Below are 19,280 nucleotides of genomic sequence, written 5' to 3' on the forward strand. Positions count from 1 at the left end.
TATTGCAGGCTTGGGGAGTAACGGATTACATGTAACACGATTAAGCAATCAGGTCACACACAAAAAAAAGACGACTGTTATCGCAAAAAAGAAGGAATCCCATTACTGTCACATTTCAAAATAATTGGGGATTACTAGCAGGATGTATTGGTTGTAGCAAATACAAGGCCTTATCTTGTACTGTATGATGCAAAAATACAACCCATGTGCGTTGTAGTGATGCTGGAATATTTCATGCCCCTGACTCTGATCCTAAATCTATATTTAGACAGCGCAGGTGATGAAGGGGATTGTGTTGAATGTGAGTCAGCGTTTAAGGTCACTCATGCACAACTCCAAACAGAAAAACCTGCGAGAGAGGATGTGGGAGTTTCTGCTCTGCCAAAACAAAACAAAAAGGAATATTTCTTTTTTTTCGCATGAACAGGTTTCTACAGAAGTTGGTATTTTTGTATTTGAATTTCAGCAAGTGACATAACAGATTAAATTACTCTGATCAGAACAATAACAAAAGAGAGAGAGCAGGTGTACCCAGTAGTTATATTCAAGGGGTGCACACAACTTTCTCAGTGAGGTACTCAGATGAGTACCTGGAGTCAGTGTTTGGTACTCCCCTCAAAGTTCCCATGAAGCCCTCTGTAACGCGATTGTCAAGGGAGGGGGGGGGGGGGGGGGGTGGTAGTGGAGTACAGCGCAACGTTGTGATCAGCTGTTTTAGCGCAGGGCTGCTGTACAGGCCGACGTTAACAGCAGCCCTGTCTGTGCACACAGAGACCGACTCTGTCGTCCGGTGATCTAACCGCCTTCTGGAAAAGCTTCACAAGTACGTCGGTACGCAAATGAGCTTTGTGACACAAGTGACGGTACGCATTTCAGATTGTTGCCGCGCATGCGTACCTGCGTACCAGTTATGTGCACCCCTGAATATAACTACTTTTTAAGGGATAACAATAGACTCACTTATTGTATACCTTCTTTCTGCTGCTTTAAATACACCTCACGTTAATTGAAGCATGCAGTTGCTCAAAATGACAGCACCACTCCTCCTCATCCAGATGATTGTTTGAATAAATACATTTTAAAGAGGCTGTTTTATGCTTTTAGGGGGTTTGTGTTAGGTAGGAGAGTTAGTGCATGTAAATGGTCTGCAAAATGCTGTGAAAGAAATTCACTGAAACTGATAAATGATTCATGGACAAAGTTTGTCTTTTGTTATATTTAATAAAGTAATAAAGAAAGTCAATATACAAGTGAAATCGATCCCAAATGTAGGAACAGAGCTACTTCACCCTCAGAGGATAGAGAAGTTCTGCAGAACACAGCTTACAGTCACAATATATAGCAGAGAGAATATCCAACTAGTCCCTCATCTAAACATCCCCACCATTAAACCATAAAACCCCCTCGTCCTTAACCATTTGCAAATCCACCTTTTACACTTCCTTTTGCCCTCCTGAAATGTAAATCCTTAACATGTGTCTTTGTTAAACACATACAAGACTACAAATACAATTGCAAAAGGCAATATGTTTTAAATGATTATATGATCATTTGACACAACAGTTTCCCTTTTTGCTTCACTTCAAAGTTTAGTTGCAAGTCAATAATTGTCCCGAGATATTTGTAAGATTGCGTAACTTCCACTGTCGGATGCTTGATGGATAAGTAAGACTTCATGTATGTAGTCATGTCTTTAAAGAGGCCCTTTTATGCTTTTTGGGATTTTCCCTCTCCTGTATTGTATTATATTGGTTTGTGTGCATGTAAATGGTCAGCAAAGGCTCACTGAGGGAGTTTCTCTCCTTATGTATACTGCAACACACCACAGACTGTACATATCACATTTGCAAAGGATGGCTGGGAGCGAAACCCCACAATTTCCAAGACATGGGTACAAAAACGATCAGATACTTCTCAGTACTGGGTTATTTACATACATTAAAGTTATCTAAATAAAGTACCCAGTATAAATATCGTCTTTTTATGTTTTATGTTTGTGTAAAGGATGTGTAATTTGACTTCTTGCCGTATGCTGCAAATACTGTATGTTTACGGGTACAAACACAAGCCATTACAGACACACAGTTGTTTACTGGCAGGGAACATGCTGTCAATGCTGGAGTATTCATGGTTTTGGATTTAACACTCCTACACAAAGTTAAGGAGGGTGACAGCACTGTATTCAGTTTGTCAAAGGCTTCTCAGAAGTACTGGGAAATTGGGTATATCATTCAGTGTGTAACATTCTGCATTTGATGTTTACACTCATGCAAAAGGTTCTGCAGTGATGAGCTTTTTCCCTCTGCTGAGTTTGAATGAAGTTATTTGCTATGGTGTGAAAAACAGCTGTATGGGATTTAGGATTACATTTTGCTCCCTTACAGAAATAACTATTTTTATTGGTAAATATTCAACTGGATAAACTGTTTTCCTCCACTGAGAACCATGAAATGAGATGGTATCGTACATTAGGGCATTGGTGAAAAGTGCTGCCTAATGCAGGACTTGCTTTTTATATCACAATCTGTGATGAGATTTGGGAGAAACTGGCTGAGCTATATGCTTAGTTATGTATGAGGATTGTGTTTATTAATTCAACATGCTCAAATATGTATAAATAGCAAAGGTATTTAATGTAAAGGTTTCACATTTTACTAGGCAAAGCCTGGCAAGTGTTTTGTAAACATGTGTGTTCCCTGTGGGTCGCATAACAACTCTGGGAAATCACAGAAATTAGGTTTTGATATTGTTAGGAGTTGAATGAAAGCAAATGGCATCCAGAGGAAGAGGAATAACACGGCAGCTGAGAACAGCGTGAAAAAAATCCATCTTCTTTAAAAATGAGAGGTCTCGCGGAAAATAAGCATTCCCTTTCGCAAGAAGTGATGCTTTCAGCAGACGTACACTTTGGTCACAGTACCAATCCATAAAAGCATAATTTCTCTTTTTCTCCCTCTCTCTCACAAACACAAACACACACACACACACAGACACACACAAACACACACACACACACACACACAACACACACACACACACACACACACAACCACACACACACATACACGGACCTCATCAGGAACCCATGCTTTCTCAATACTCTCTTCTCCTGAAAATCAGACATTTTCTACCCCCGTCAGTCTCAGTTGGCTGATGGAGAAATAAAGGTCACGACTCCTTTTACCCCCTCCTGATTATATATTAGTGCACTATACAGCAAAGAGGCTTTTGACCCCTTCTAGGGTGAAGGGGATAGAGTCTGTCCCAGGTGGCAATTGGAAAATGGCGTTTTGTGTGTGAGTGTATTTGCATTCCTTCTATATTTGGCTCATATGTATACCAGTGAAAGATATCTGACAATGACATTTTTTCGAGAGAGTTTCATGGATTTAATTCAATCTTTGCATAATTGTACTTTTTTTTAACGTTGTCTCGGCCACGGAGTGCCTTTATTGTAGAGGGGAAAGGGGGAGATAGAGGAGATGACATTATTGAAGTTTTCCACGGGCTCAGGCCGCGGACACCACAGGGCAGCCAGCTCTAACGAGGGTCTTAATTGGTTTCTTTTAATGCTTTGATTCAATCTTTCAGAAGCCTTAAAAATCGCAAATTAATTGGTACCAATAAACACTAAATAGAAATGCATCAAATGCCTCTCACATTGATGACACACAGATCTAGAAGTCATTTGTGACCAACTTCCTTCCAATCCCTTTACTTCACCACAAAAAATAAACTCATCTGGTTGACAGAAAAAATTAAACTTTTTTGGAATTGCAATATTAACTTACTTTGGCGTCTTTATATGATATATCGCCACACAAAATACAGTGATGCTATGGTGTATCAATAACCCACCCCCAATATAATCGGGTGGTGAGTATAACATCTGACAAACAATATAGAAATTGTGATGCTAATATGTAGTTTGACCATTATAAATTCAACTTAAACACCATTGTTGACTTCCGGAACATAGTGACATCACTATGTAACACTTGTGCTTATATTGGCTAGCTCTCATTGTACGTGCTAGGCTAAGGGGCGGGACATCTTTAAGCGGTTGACCAATCACAACAGAGCCAGCCAACTAACCAATCAGAGCAGACTGGGCTCTGGTTTCAGACAGAGGGTGAAAAGAGGTGCTGCAGCACAGGCAGTATGAGAAAAATAAAGAGCTTTTTGAACATTAAAGCAGGTAAACATGTCACAGTAGAGACACTAAATACTAATATGAACCTGAAAATGAGCTTAAAAAAGTCCCTTTAAGGCATCATAATCCAAGAGGTTTGTTATAATATATATATATATTGGCTAATGCATTATCTAATTATCTCAGTGTTGTCATTGTTATTGGCATCAAGATACACACAGTATTATCTCGGCTCTGTAAACAACGTGTGTCATGTTCCAATGTGTTAAAATGTCCATCACTGTCACTCTACCGACAGTTGGACAATGTAACTGAACATTAAAAGACACTCTAATTATACCACAGAAGACACACTGGAGACTTTGATATTTCCATGGAGACTGCTCGGGGAAAGTGTCTACGTTTCTCCTTCACAGAGTGTCTTGTTCACACGTAACAGCAGCATGTCTGCTGGAAAAGGAGCACTCGAAACATGTTCCCGGACGTCGGTTTCTGTGAGCGTGTTGAGGGGCGAAGACAGGTCAACCATGAAATCTGCTGCACTGACACTGTGCTGTTACAAGAGGCAGAGCACCTGTCTGAACAACAGGGCAATTATAAAAGTGGTATTCACTTTTTCTTTTAAAAGTAAGAAAGGTGTCTCAGACTATCAAAGCCGGGCTCTCATTTTAATGGATCAATAATTTGTTATGGTATTTAGATACATTCATGCAGGCAGAGGCTGCCATGCAAGGTGCCACCTGCTCAGGGAAACTAACATTCACACACTGTTAGCCATCAGGAGCATGTGGGTTTATTTATCTTACCCAAGAATACATCAACATGTTGACTGTAGGGCCTGGGATCGAACTCACAACCCTCTGATTGGAAGATGACCGAACTATCTCAAAGTTGTTGATTTAGCTAAAAAATTGAAATATATGCTGATGACTCCTTCCCAATGTATGTTAACGGGAGAAATACAGTTTGGGCCCAATGTGACTGAAACCGAAGTAGTAGTACCACCATTTTGCCAATACTGTTTTGACGCCCTCTGTTCTTCCGGGGGCTTTGAATCAATTGATTAGACTTTGCTGGTCAAAGGTAAAGGTCACGGTGCTCTTACAGAACATTTATGGCCATTACTCATGTTGTGAAGACATATTGGAAAGACAAGTAAGTAACTGCAATCTCTGCTTGGAAGACACATAAAACACAAAAATCATAATTCAAGTTCCAGATATAATGGATATATGTAATTACTATTTATTTATCCTTTGACAGTTTCTATATCCCACTACTGTTGCTACTTCTCTGATTTCAGTTTTACTGTAATAAAGACATTCATCAGGAAACACAGACTTCAAGTGGTTCACTTTCATTACCATTTGAAGTATTGGGATCAAAACAACTACGTACTTGTGTGCGTGCATCTGCTTGTAGCCTGCATGCGTCGACATGCGCGCGCACTGTCCATATATCCATGCCCTCGCTTGCGTCGAGCAGCTCATTACGGTTTGGATCCATGCAGGGCTCTGGCACTCCGCGGAGAGACGCGCAGGGCAGGTGGTGCTGCTGAGACAGCGCTCAGTCCATCACAGCCCCCCCTCCCCCCTCCAGTCACCGCGAGGCAGTGTGGGATTCCTTCAGTGCTCAGTCAGGGATGCGCATCTGGACCTGAGAGGGTCCCGGGGACATTTACGCGTCGAGGTGCTCCGCAGTACCTCTCCCTGTTGCCCACAGAGGAAATACTCGTACCGGTTGAGGACAGTTTGGCTTCTTTTTTTTTTACAGAATGGCAGGCGCAGAGTGCCTTCTTAAAACGCCGAGGTAAGAGACTTTATTATCCCAGGATGGAAAAAAGGTCGCTAATGTTAGGAGCGTATTCCCAAACAAAACATCTTAAATCGTACGTTTGATATTCAATAGTGAACTTTATATTGTGTATGTTGCATGTATGGTGCCACTCATATATTCTCAAGCAATGGTGCGATTATTTTTGTGTAGCACCCTTTTTAAACATCATATTCTACATTATGTGATATTTCCAAAGGCACTGGAATGAGGTGGTTTGACGTGGACGTTATCTCCTGTCAGTGCGAAGTGTGCCAGTTTGTGTTGGGGGAAAAAAGCGCACCAAAATCCACGCAGAGGGTTGCAGTAAATCCGCTTTCACGGACGACTGCCAGTGTTTGTGCAGTAAACAAGATGTTTCAGCGTGCCTGACCTCACTCATACAATGTGGGGCAATGAAGAAAAGTGTTTGAATTATAAATAATCACACTTAAAAAGATGTGTTATTAAGCTTTGTCTGCAGTCTCTTTAACAAAACATGACACATTTTGTATTATTAGCATTTGAACTCTTTCCAAAACAGTCACATTGAAAAGTTGCTTGTTTGCGCATCACTACATGTTCCCGCTGGCCTGGAGATATTCAAGCTTTCACAGTAAATCACAGAATTGGACCTGGGCAGTCCTTGAAAGCCAAAATACATTTCATGGGTTAATGGTCTCTGATTGCTGGGTACCTGCGGGCCCCGGGAGCACGAGAGTGCACCGACCTGGCTTTCAGTCAGCAGCGTGTCGTGATGGGAAGGTCGTTACGCGCAAAGATCAGAAGTCGTGCGTGACGAATCCATCCCTGGTCATCTGCAAAAAAAAAATTGGCGGAAAGAGCTCCCGATCTGCATGAGCAGCTTTATTTTTCCAATCCTTTCCACTTCCTTCTTTTGAAATGTCGTTTGCTTCCAGTTTTCTGCATGCATTCAACATAATCACTGCAGAATCGTGCGTGTGCGCGTGTTTGGATTCATGTTTTGATATGTGTGCGTGCCTCGAAGATACAGCAGCCTATTTAAAGCACATCCACTTATCTCCAGTACATCATATTCTTTCCCCCCTCAGATTAACTGGCCATTTACAGTAAACTCATAATTTCCTGTGACACAATTATTTACATCAGGCATTACTGCAAATAGATCCAGTTGTGTTGATCCCTCTGGGGTTTAAAGATGAAATGCTTTTTAGCTTTGAAATACGTGGATTACAGTTTAAAAAAACCAGCTACTCCTATTTAAACATCCATCCCCAGCCTCTTTATTTTCCAAATTGATCCTCATTAATACCATTGCAGATAAGCTTCGATTTGGCTTATCTCAGTGAAAGCATGCACAGAGGATAATGACGCCTTCCCGGGGTTTTTGAGTTGTGTTGAGACTCTTAGAGACATTCCCACGTTGTTGAGTAATGTTGTCTTATGCACCAAAGAAGGTCGTGCATTGGGTTTTCATCCTTTTTCTTCTTCTATAATCCTCTGTTGCCATTGCTGTGAGAGGCAAAGTGCAGACGTGATATCCAGCACAAACTACAATTTGCTGCAACATGCATTGTGTTTTTGTCTGTGTCATGAGCGTTTTCATGAGGAGAGAGAAGACCTCCGTAAAAGAAACCTTGCTACAATGACTTCTCATAAATAATAATGCTATAAAAAGGTTGTGACATCCAAAAAGCATTACAAAAGCCCTTTAGCCCTCTGTAATAAACAATGGGAGGTGACACCTTGGTTGGCACTAAATGTTCCCTTTGTCTTAATTGGGGCATTAGGGGCATTTGTCTCAAAATATTGAGTGTTATATTCAGTACGACAAAACCTGGTTAATCCTTTGGATGGGTGCCACTTCGGTAGAATATCAACACGTGACAGGAGACGGCATTGAATATGGATTGTTACCATAGAATCGGAGATACAGGGTCCCACGGTTTAATAAAGTTCGACTGTAGCACTGCTTTATGCACCAGTCAATCCTCAAATGAAATACAGAGCTTAATCCCAGGTCAAATGTTCGTTCGAGGGTCTTGAGCGTGTTTTCTCTCCAGTGATTGTGATGTTGTTAAATGTTTGTTTTCCTTTGATCATTTCTTAATATGTGTCCTTGTTTGATATTGAAAATGGAGCTGCTGTGATGCAAGTCAAATGTGACCTGACAAAGTATTATCGTATCGAGATGTGCTGCTCCCATGCACACTTCTGATCCAACACACTCTTTTTTTTTTTTTAAAACAACACTTGACAGGAACTTGCTCTGACAAAGTCTTCTCTTTGCCCTTTCTGCCCCGCAGTAACTTCCAGTCGTCGGCCATGTTTGAAGGCTCTGAAGCTGTGGAGGTGGGGGGGGGCAGCACGGAGAGCACCGCGGCCTCGTCCATCAGCGCCTGCAAGAAGGTAAAAGAATGAAAGTGTCTATCTATCTATCTCTGTGTGTGTGTGTGTGTGTCCCTGTGTCTTCTTGTCAACCACGTCTTCTTCTTTCTCTCATCATGTGCCTGTGTGCACCTGTCACTCATATCTGCCTCCCCCTCAGTTTATCTGCCGAGTTTAATTTCCTCTCGGGGGTGCTCTGACACCCAGAGGTTGTGCAGTGGGAGGAACAGCCCTCAGGTCAGCCCAGTAGATTTATCATCCAGCACTGTGAGAGCGACAGGAGGGGAAATAGCACAGATCAGTGGGCTGAGGTGGAGGCTGGATTGAATTTCCTTTCAGATTGTGTGTCTCTTTGTGCACTGTGTGTGTGTGTGTGTGCTCGCTGATGTGTGTTCCTAATTAGCCGATACCACTCGTGATCTTAACTGACTTCCACTCCAGTGTCCTGTAGAGGCACAAGGTGATGTCTTTCTCATTATTGGGCCTCAGGCTCCGCTGACTGCTGTGATATGACATCAGCTGAAGCTACGTCACCTTCACCTGGCTAAAGGCAGGCACAGATGGTCCTATCCTCAGGGTGCAGGCACGCGGGGCATGAATTGTCACTAAAAATACACAGAGAGAACATGCGTAATATCCGTCACTTGCCGGATCTATAAATAGCATGTGACTGTCATCCCTTAACTGCCGTACGTGGGTAGCGCAAACTGTCCTTTTTTACTCTATTTTTACCTTTAAAATATCAATATTTTGTTTAACTATTAGCAATAGTAGTATTTATTGTATTTCTATTATTATTATGTTATGTATGTATTTGAATTAAACACATTCACTTGTATTTAAGTGATGTCAAGTCAGTCCATTTCTTTAAATTGTATTTATTATTTTAGCATCGCTATTATATTCGCTTTTTGTTGTTGTTGATGTTGTTTTTGGATTCTTGCAATGTGGACAATTAAAAAAGACTGGTATAAAAGGAATATATACCGTATGATCAAACCCTTGCAGTGTGGTAATCATCAAGGGAATCTTTAAAATGCACTCTTGTTAATAAATTATCATTGTAATTGAGAAGCTAATAATAAAAGAAGTGAAATCAATAGTTAACGACAAATGATTGTGTCAGTGAAGCAGTCCCTCCGTCATTAACAAAGGCAGCTCAATGACTCTTGGTGTCGTCCTGAGGGCTTCATTAAAGTGTCCCTCCAGGGAGGAGGCAGCCACCGTCCCATACACACTGTGCAGCGTCTGGTTAGCTGACAGATTGTTGATGCAAGGACACTTACCGTGGAAAAGAAGGTCCTGGAGAAAGGGCAATTCATCCCAGTAACCAGAGAGGGAACACAGAGGAAAGTGGATATGTGACTAAGCGAGTGTGTGTTAGTCGTAACTTAAAACCAGTTGCTGTCTAGAGCGGGATAAGTGAGGCAAAACATGCACGAAACCCAATATTTGCATTATTATCCTCTTGAAGATCCTGCAAGCATGACTCCTTCTTACTAGTGAGCACCGTACAGTGAGTCACACAGCTTTCTAAACAAGAGAGCAACTATAAAAAACAATGTTTTAAAACAAATCTACTGTTAAACACTAAAACACTTCAGGGGATTTCTGCAAAAAGGTGACCTGACTACCCCGGGTCACTTTGTTTTAATTACATTACATTACATGTCACTTGTTAGATGCTTTTATCCAAAGCGACTTACATACTTAATACTGTGGAGTCCACAGTGTGGACAATCCCCACAGGAGCAATTTGGGGTGAAGTGTCTTGCCCAGGGACACAACGACATGCTGACTGCAGTGGGGTTTGAACCTGCGACCCCCTGATCCAAACACCAACGCACAACCCACTGCACCACACACCTTCCCAATTCTCACAGACTTTATAAAGTCTATACAACACTTGTTCTAAGTCGCTTTGGATAAAAGCGTCTAACATGTCATGTCATGTAACGCTTCATCCTACTCCTTAAAACATCTGAATATTAAGGATTACAATAATTTTGTTGTTTCCCCTAAAACTAGTCATTTCTTTTTGTGTCTCAAGAAAAACACTGGAGACAGGAGCTTCTGATTTCGAGTGTTCAATTGCAGTATGTCCCCTCATTTATTTATTTAGGTTGCATAATAGTTCAATTTTGCTCTCTGCAGCTGGTTCGTCATGTTCTGGTTTCTCCATGTTTTTGCACTTCTTGGGAATCCAGCAGTGGCTTGAGAATACACAAAGATAAATACGTGCTGAAGTGAAGTCTGCATGAGAGGATGCCTCATGCAGACTCAGATAAACATGGTTACTAAACACCACTCAGCACAAGATAAAAGACATACATTCATGTACTACGCTTTAGGGTTACATTTCTTAAACATTTAAACCCTATTATACTGTTTTTCATCAATATATTATAGGTCTCAGATATATACAAAACACGTCTCTGAAGTGTTTGGCTCCAAACACCAAACAGATCATTGCAGCATTACCCATAATCCCCTCTGTTTCAGCCCTGTTTCAAAAGTGCTGATTCTCTGTCTGTTACTTTAGATGAAAATAAGGAGCCCCTCCCCACGCCCCTCTGAGAGAGATTTGGTTACAAAGAACACAATGGTGCTCTAGGAGGAGATTCAGGTGATAAGGTGGGGGGGGGGGGGGGGGGGGGGTTTACCTTGGTTGCTGATTGGCTAATGGTTACACAAGCCAAACATCGTTATGACATCATAAAGTGGCCAAAATCTGATCAGCTCATTTTCAGACAGGTTTTTATATAAATGGATCAGGACAAAAAGAGAGAGAATCTTTTGTCCTGAAACTTTCAGAGTCTCTTTACACAGAGGGGACACATGTTGATGTAGAAGAGACATGAAGAAGAGGGGACACATGTTGATGTAGAAAATACATGAAAAAGAGGGGACACATGTTGATGTAGAAAATACATGAAGAAGAGGGGACACATGTTGATGTAGAAGAGACATGAAGAAGAGGGGACACATGTTGATGTAGAAGAGACATGAAGAAGAGGGGACACATGTTGATGTAGAAGAGACATGAAGAAGAGGGGACACATGTTGATGTAGAAGACACATGAAGAAGAGGGGACACATGTTGATGTAGAAGAGACATGAAGAAGAGGATTTTGCATAATGGGTGACCTTTAATACCACATTTGTATCACCTTCTCTCACTGTGGGGTGATTCTCCTGTACTGATCATTGGTCTGTGTGCAGGTGCTGTGCAGTAACAGCGTGATGGACTCCCCGGAGTACTGGCTGAGGAACGAGAAGGCTCTGTGCCGACTGGGCCTGCTGGACGACGACACGGAGGGCAGCTGCACCATGGTGAGTGAGCATACGGTGCACGAGGAAACACTTGCACCCTTATGGCAACAAAAATGGAGCAACTCATCTAGTGTAGAGCCTGAAAGCTGCAGGAGGCGCATTTGTGGCTTGAAATGACAGCGAGGAATGAATATAAAGAGATGATTGAAAACATTCTTCACTCTGTGTCTTTTGGATTGCTTCTGGGTGTGGAGGTGGTGAAAATGTTTTTTGCAGCAGGTTGATGGTGCTCCTTCGCTGCTGGAGGTTAGACAGTTCTTGAAGGTTTGGTGTGTCACTATGTGTGTTGAGAAATTGTTTTTAGGATAATCAATAGCCACTTGCATAATAGAGTCAACTGTTAGATCTCACATGCAATCATTCCTGTTAGTATGGTGGCCCAGAAGTGCAAACACTAGTGTACGTTTTATTGGCTTATTTTAATGTGATCGCATGATTACTAGGTTGGCTAGCTAGCAGATCTGCAATGATATATTGTCAGTACATTTCCAACAAGAGTGATAGTTGGCCAACTTTGTAATCCCTTAACGCCAACATACACTCCGGTCTTAGCAGCGCTTTTAGTAACCGTGCGTACGTTTGGTCAATTTGGTGAATGCTTTCCTTTTTCATGTGTTGTGAAGTTGGTGAAGATGTTTCCTCAATTGCATGTGTTTTGGCACATTTGTGTTTTTATATATGCATTGTTTTTGAAGCTGCTGTGTGTTTCTCCTAATGGAAGTGTTTCGGGCCGTGTTTGCACCTGTCGGCCACCGTACGGTAGACTACTGAAAACACTGTGGTAGAAACAGCATGTTGATACAATAGTGCAAATTACTTGTTGACTTTTTTGATTGACCAGCATTTGCTCTAAAGAAAACCTTAAGAGAAATTTGCTTCAAATGATAGGCATCCCAAAAAGGGTAAAACACCTTTTTAGGTATATTATCCTGAGTGCCTTGAGTCTACAGAAAATGTTACTTCTAATGCTGAGAAAACGGCTGTCTTTGTTGCTAGCTCTCTGAATGCTTGTGTTGTGCCGTCTTGAAGATGCGTTGGCAGAATACATTTAAATAATATTATTTCTCACAATCACTTTGCTGGTTGCAATAAACCAAAGAAGTCTTTTTCAAGTAGATGTTATGGAAGATGCAATTTCATTCTACTGAAAGATTGTGAAAAGATCAATTTTGTCTCAGCAGGCAATTTATTATTGGAAGATGGTTTGTTGTGGTTTATTTGTGTCACTAATACAGAAACCATCATCTCTGCTGTAATACAAACTCTGAAATATTTCCATAGTTTGACTTTCTGCTTTGATTTTGAGAACTCTTGTTGGACTAAAGTTTCTGGACTCTCAGCATGAAGACGTTCATGTCGTCTCGACCTCACATGGACTTTCCAATTCGTGCCGCAGATTTGTTTGTTGGTTGACAGGAAACTACAAACATTTGTTATCATGGTTGTTAATGAGCCATTTTCAGGCTCTCGTCGCCTTCTGCTCGGTGCGTGCTGGGATAGATTTAGCACAGATGGAAATCTTCAAACACTGTGACACGATTATAATTGTTATTTGAGCTGACATGGAGGGGCAGACTCTGGCACATCCTGTAATTAGATTTTACAAATCCAACTGTTGAGATGATATCTGTAACCATTACATTCCTATATATACTGTTGCTTCATGAACACTGATCCACACAATGTGTTGGAGAGAAACTCCCTCTTGTATGTTTGCCTTTGCAGACCATTTACATGCACAGAAACCTATATAACACACTACAGGAAAGATAAACCCCCCAAAAATAATAATAAGATAAGATTCCGGATAAGTCCGGCAGTGGCTCAGTCAGTAGGGGCTTGGACTGTGAGCCGTAGGGTCGCCGGTTCAAGTCCCCGACCAGACCTAAAATATGGAGTGTGGACTTCTACTTGGAGAGGTCCCAGTTCACCTCCTGCCCTGCCGTGGTGCCCTTGAGCAAGGCACCGGACATCCCCCTTCCCCCCCTCACTCCCATTGCTCCCCGGGCGCTGTACAATAGCTGCCCACTGCTCCTAGTACTAGACTCCTGGTACTAGGATGGGGTTAAAAGCAGAGAACAAATTTCACTGTGTGTGCTGTGTGCTCTGCATGTGTGACCATTAAAGAGGGTTTCATCCCTCCCAATTCTAGATAAGACTTTATTATATTAAATATTAAATATCTACAGGAAACATGAAACATAGACGGTCACATAATTAATGTAAATATTACCAGTATTTAGTTGTGCAAAAAAAAACGTAGTGGCAGTTACGCAATGGGACCTCTTTAAAACAAAGGAGAACATACTGTAATTGGCTTTTAAAAAACATAAGGAATGACGTTACAGACAAAAAATGTTGTTATGATTGTCCGCACAAACTACGTGTCTTTTAGTTTTCATAAACGTTGTTGGTAGAATGTTATGTTCAGTGAGGATCTTCTGGACTGTTTAAAGCTCCCATGTCATGGCCATTTCTACTGATCATAATTCCATTGTTGAGGTCTACTAGAATAGATTTAAATTGTGCAAACTCACATTGGTTTCTCATACAGCATCTCTGTATAGTATGTGTATTCACTCTCTGTCCTAAACGGCTTGTTGGAGCTCCTGCCCCCCCCCTCCCTGTGAGCCCAGTGTGCTCTGATTGGTCGGGACGTTACTCTGCTGCGAGGAGCGGACGGGTTTCCGTGTCGGCGATACAGCGAGACAGCGCGAAACTCATCCTGAGCACACACAAACACTCACAGCCGAAGTAAAAACAATAAGTGTGGCTTGATATTGAGTAAGAAAAAGGTTTATAACGCTGTGAGAATGGGTCTGCGGAGAGCATTTCTCCACCATCCCAACTCATCTATTACCAGCGTTCAGGGAGCTCTATGCAAGTCAATGGGGACTCCCTGTTAGTTAGCCAAGGGATCCTGGTGTGTGAGGTGCTCCGTGGATTGGTCCATTTGGGCCAATCCGGTCATTTGTTGTTGATTTGGGTGTTCACACGTCACAGAACCCAGGAAGCAAACAATGGAAAAAGAGAAATCTCCAACGAGGCGTTCTGGGGCAGCATAGACAGGTCTTTTCTGTGTTAGAGTTTTACTCGCTACAGGGTGTACTTTGAGGGTTTGTGACTCTGCAGACCGTTTACATGCATAACAACCTTCATAACACACAAGGGGACGGGTAATAACCAGAAAAGCATGACAGTACTACTTGGTCTTTTAGCAAGGATTTAAAAATACATCAAGAGAGAAAGCTTAACAAAAAAGAGAGAAAGGCTTTTAGCTCCAGAGCACACACACGCTTAATCCTCACTGTCGCCCAAATCTAATGTGCCACCTTTGATCACTCACTCATTGTTAATTGCAAGTTAAGCATGAATAACATTCAGGATTTCCATCTGTCAGGCGCTCCAAGGCAGGGCTTTTTTTTTTGGGAGTGACATCAGCTTTTTTTTCTTTCCTTTAAAAACTGCATGACATATCTCGACACTGCAGGATTTCTTTTTTTTATAGGCGAGAAGAAATAGCATCATCTGAATTTCTGAAAATGAATTAAATATATCCCCACGCTTCAGTGATAGCCTAGCAAGTCTGATTCTCCTTCCCTCGGGGTGTAATCAGTTTTCTCACCTTAAGCTTCAAAATATCTCGTCTCTTTGCCATTTCTTGGGTTTTTCTGAAATGACACCTCCACAGTCTGAGCAGTGCTATCTGTGACCTCGCTGATCAGAGCCTCAGCTCAGTGATCCGCGTTTAATTATAAGAGCAGGGGGGGTCAGCTCACAGAATCATGGTCCTTAAAGACATCTTCCCAAGCAGTGATGCTGAAACAAGAAGCCATTATCTGTTTCTCTGCAGACTTAAAGATGAATTTCAGCAATGAATCGCCATCACATGTGCACACAGCGATCAAACATAGCATGGTTTTGAAGCCTTATATATTGAAGCCATTAAAACCTGGTTCTGTTTGTCCTTCCAAAAACATTATTTAAGGGTTTTGGAAGGACAAAACCCTTAAGTTGTTAGTAGACATTAGAATAAATATAAAAAGTACTTTTTATATTTATTCTAATGTCTACTAACAAACACAGTTTTGCTTTATATTCCCAATCCCCTGTGTAATACATGTTTTTAAAGCATTACCAAGGTAACCGTAATAGCAGTAATTTAGCAAGAGCGGCGGTCTCACACACTTGTGTCGCACTTTGTAAGTGTGAGTGTTAAATGTTCCTGAAGTCTGCAGACACCAGCTGCATCGACCGGGACGAGACGTCTACAGAACAGCTGTGCGTTTTATCAGTGTTTTTTTTAAAGATATTCAGATACGGCGGCTCCCAGTATATTCTGATTCAAGTTATGTAAAAAAAGAACCCACTTTATAGTTCAGTGTGTTTTCTGAGGGGATTTCTCTGTGCATCAGTCATTAGATAGAGCACTGTGTAGGTTCATGTATTTTCCAACATGACTCTTGTCCCCCACGTAATTTTTATCATGTGTTTGGTCACGTGTGCATTTGTGTATCTATCTCTGTTTGTCTACAGCCAATCTCACATACTACTTAACCCATCCGCCTATATGTGTTTGTTAACAGACCTGATATGTTTTCCATCCTCTCTGATGCATATGATTCAGGCTCATTGGGGCAGTGTGTAAGAAGTGTGTGAGAGCGAGAGATGTTGGCGATAGCAGCACAGGGAAAGGTTAGCAGTGTCTCGTGGCAGGAAATCAGTGTGGACATGAATAAGTACTGCAACTCCTCAAAACCAAAGAAGTTGTGTATTTCTTATCTCCTTTTATACCTCCTATCAATACATATTATATTCATCACTGTCACAACAAACAGACCAACCTGTTTTTCTCCTTTACTCAAACAGCAAGCCGTGGCCGCCACAGGATAGTCATACAATTATTGTTACGAACTCGGATACACAAGGAAGAAAGGACTCAAATGCACGACCCGGGAGCCAGAGATAAAGTAATATACTTTATTTGCCAAAAGGATATACAAAAAGAATAACGGCACTCTTAACGAGGCGACAAAAAAAGGTTTCCATAAGGCACAACAAAAAATCGCTCACAACGTGAGGAACAAAAACGTACAATAAGTTTCAGGAGCATGAATAGGGCATGTGACAAGAAGAGCAAACGCTGATGAGCAGAGTTCTGGCATGAGGACAGGACAAGACGAACTGACAACAAATAAAGGTAGAATGGGGAATTTAAGCAGGAGATAACGGGGCACAGGTGAACGCTGATGAGCGCGGGAGAAACACACAAGAGTCAAGGAACCTGGAATGAGACGGAACAAGTGAGTGTCAAAACAAAACAGGAAGTGAAAGACAATACAAAAATTGACCAAACAACAACATGAAACATGACTGACTCAACACTTTTGACGGTGCACAACAATTATTGAACATGTAACTAGGTAGCTACACATTGAACCCTTAGATGCACGAGTGACTGGACCCTACACTCTTCCATAAGTGGGTCTAAAAGGACCCGTATTAGAATAATATGTGTTTTTATGCCATTTTTGTCATTTGGTTAAGAAAAATCACTTGTATAATATTTAGTATTATATTTTGGTTCACACTAGAAATATTTTATATTTAATTTGTCACTATTTATAATTTTAGAAATGTCTTTTACATTTTGAAAAAAAACGTTTTCCCATAGGATCCCATAGAAAATGCATGCGGGTCAGTTTTGACCCACTTATGGAAGCTTGGGGTACTAATACAAAAACTACAATTTCTTAAAATGTAAATTAAAAATGTGAATGGCATGATATCCAAAACATGTTTTTTGAGGAATAGCTGGAATATGAAATGATACATTTTTTTAATTACAAAGATACTTCAAGAAAACCACCTCACCGGGTCCAAAAAGACCCACTTATGGAAGCTTGGGGTAGTAATACAAAAACTACAATTTCTTAAAATTTATAAAATTTAAATTTAAAATTAGAATGGCATGATATCCAAAACATGTTTTTTGAGGAATAGCTGGAATATGAAATGATAAAAAAATGTAATTACAAAGATACTTCAAGAAAACCACCTCACCGGGTCCAAAAATACCCACTTATGCATCTAAGGGTTAAAAAAGAAAAAGTGTAATAGAGTAGTCGGCCTTATATTAAATGTGTCCCATCTACAAATTGAACCAACTGGCTTCCCAGAAATACTCCCTCCACGTGTAAACGAACAAACCATTCTTGAGATGGTACATGTTCTCTTGTCCAAATAAACACATTGTTCTCATTTGTTATTTTTCTCTTTGTTCGCTATTTTTCAGAACATTTTGAACAAATAGCAATTTCAAAAAGTGGTGGGGACATTTCCCCCAGGGTAAATGGGAGGGCGAGTCTAATCCTAACTGCTTGAAGAAACATTACAGCAGTGGTGATAAGTTCGCACCAGGCAGATATTTGCACATTCTTCTTGCTTTTCGTGACGAGAGACTTGAAACCTCACTTTCTGCCAACTCCTACCTGAGTTTCTGATTATGCAGACAGTTTTTTTATCTCCATTGTTCTTTTGAGGAATGCACAACCAAAGCTGCTCCATCTTCAGTTTTAGTTTGAGTCAGACAGTGGTCGTTTGTTTTCTTGACTTCCTGTGCGAGCAGATGTGGCCAGTCCTCCCTCAGCGTCGCTCTCGGACTCTCGTGACGGATCGCTGCTCCGACTCTGGATCCACCGTTGGCTTTTTTTTCGCAGCCGATCAATCAAACGGCACCGTAGGAAAGATGACACTGTGAGGAATACATGCTGCTGTCCTGGACTGAACTGTACAGAGAGGCAGGACGGAGGAGGGTGAACAACTGAGAGGAACGTTAAGAAGAAGAAGACGATGAGACAATGAGTGCTGATTGAGACGCATTGGAAACTCTGTCAGCAGAAAGTGAAAAAGACCAACGCGTAATGAGGAGAGGAATTTTCTTTTTGATGACTTAGCCGTTTCATTTCAGCTTTAATGGACCAACGCAATTATAGTATTGAATTGGATTTGGCTAAAGGTTAAAAGAAGACTGCTCTGATTTCATTGGAAGCTGACTATAAAACTCCACATTAAACCAAATGAATCCGTTGGGCTGAGTTCTCTAAGAAACGTGTGTTTGAGGGTGAAAATGATCTGTTTTTCAGGAACAGAAACAGTCCTAAATAGTGAGGCGAGAAGGCCATAAAAAAGTGAGCTAAATAAAAGATAAAAGCTTTGAATTTGCTGCGTTTCGCTCCATCACCTCTGGCTGCATGCCGCTGTCACCTTTGATCACTCGTGTTTTTAGTTGCAGAGAAGTGTCACGTTGCTGTGATAGTCACACTGCATTTCATCACAGCCCTCAGAGATTTGACAGCGTGTGCATTTTATAGATGAACGCGGCATCTTTTTCCTTTCTTGCATGGCTAATAGTTGCATAATCTCTGTGCGGTTCCTTCTATAGATCTGTGTTTGAAGCCGATGTGACACTGATAAAACATTATGCCTGGAACGAGGGTTATCTTGGGGGAATCAAAGGCGTTTTACCCCTCAATAACAGATTATTAACCTAAGCCTGGTGCTGCTTTTTCACCAACAAAGTCATCACCACACCATAGAGAGGCAGTGACGT

The 19,280-nt window shown here is 41.3% G+C and overlaps 1 protein-coding gene across 2 annotated transcripts in view; it reads left to right on the forward strand.

Annotated features, from left to right (window-relative positions):
- The window catches only part of sphkap (SPHK1 interactor, AKAP domain containing), a 162,690-nt gene that overhangs the window by 119,389 nt on the left and 24,021 nt on the right, over positions 1-19,280 (forward strand). Inside the window, exons 1-3 of one of the 2 annotated variants that reach the window (XM_034114431.1) lie at positions 5,758-5,962; positions 8,254-8,356; positions 11,558-11,668. In XM_034114431.1, the coding sequence (XP_033970322.1) occupies positions 5,928-5,962; positions 8,254-8,356; positions 11,558-11,668 (249 nt within the window). In that variant the 5' untranslated portion in view covers positions 5,758-5,927. Of the gene's footprint in view, positions 1-5,757; positions 5,963-8,253; positions 8,357-11,557; positions 11,669-19,280 lie in introns of those variants that run through there. The other variant, XM_034114430.1, reaches the window with a different exon arrangement.

Source organism: Trematomus bernacchii, unplaced genomic scaffold (assembly GCF_902827165.1).
Source record: "Trematomus bernacchii unplaced genomic scaffold, fTreBer1.1, whole genome shotgun sequence".
Classification (NCBI taxonomy): domain Eukaryota; kingdom Metazoa; phylum Chordata; class Actinopteri; order Perciformes; family Nototheniidae; genus Trematomus; species Trematomus bernacchii.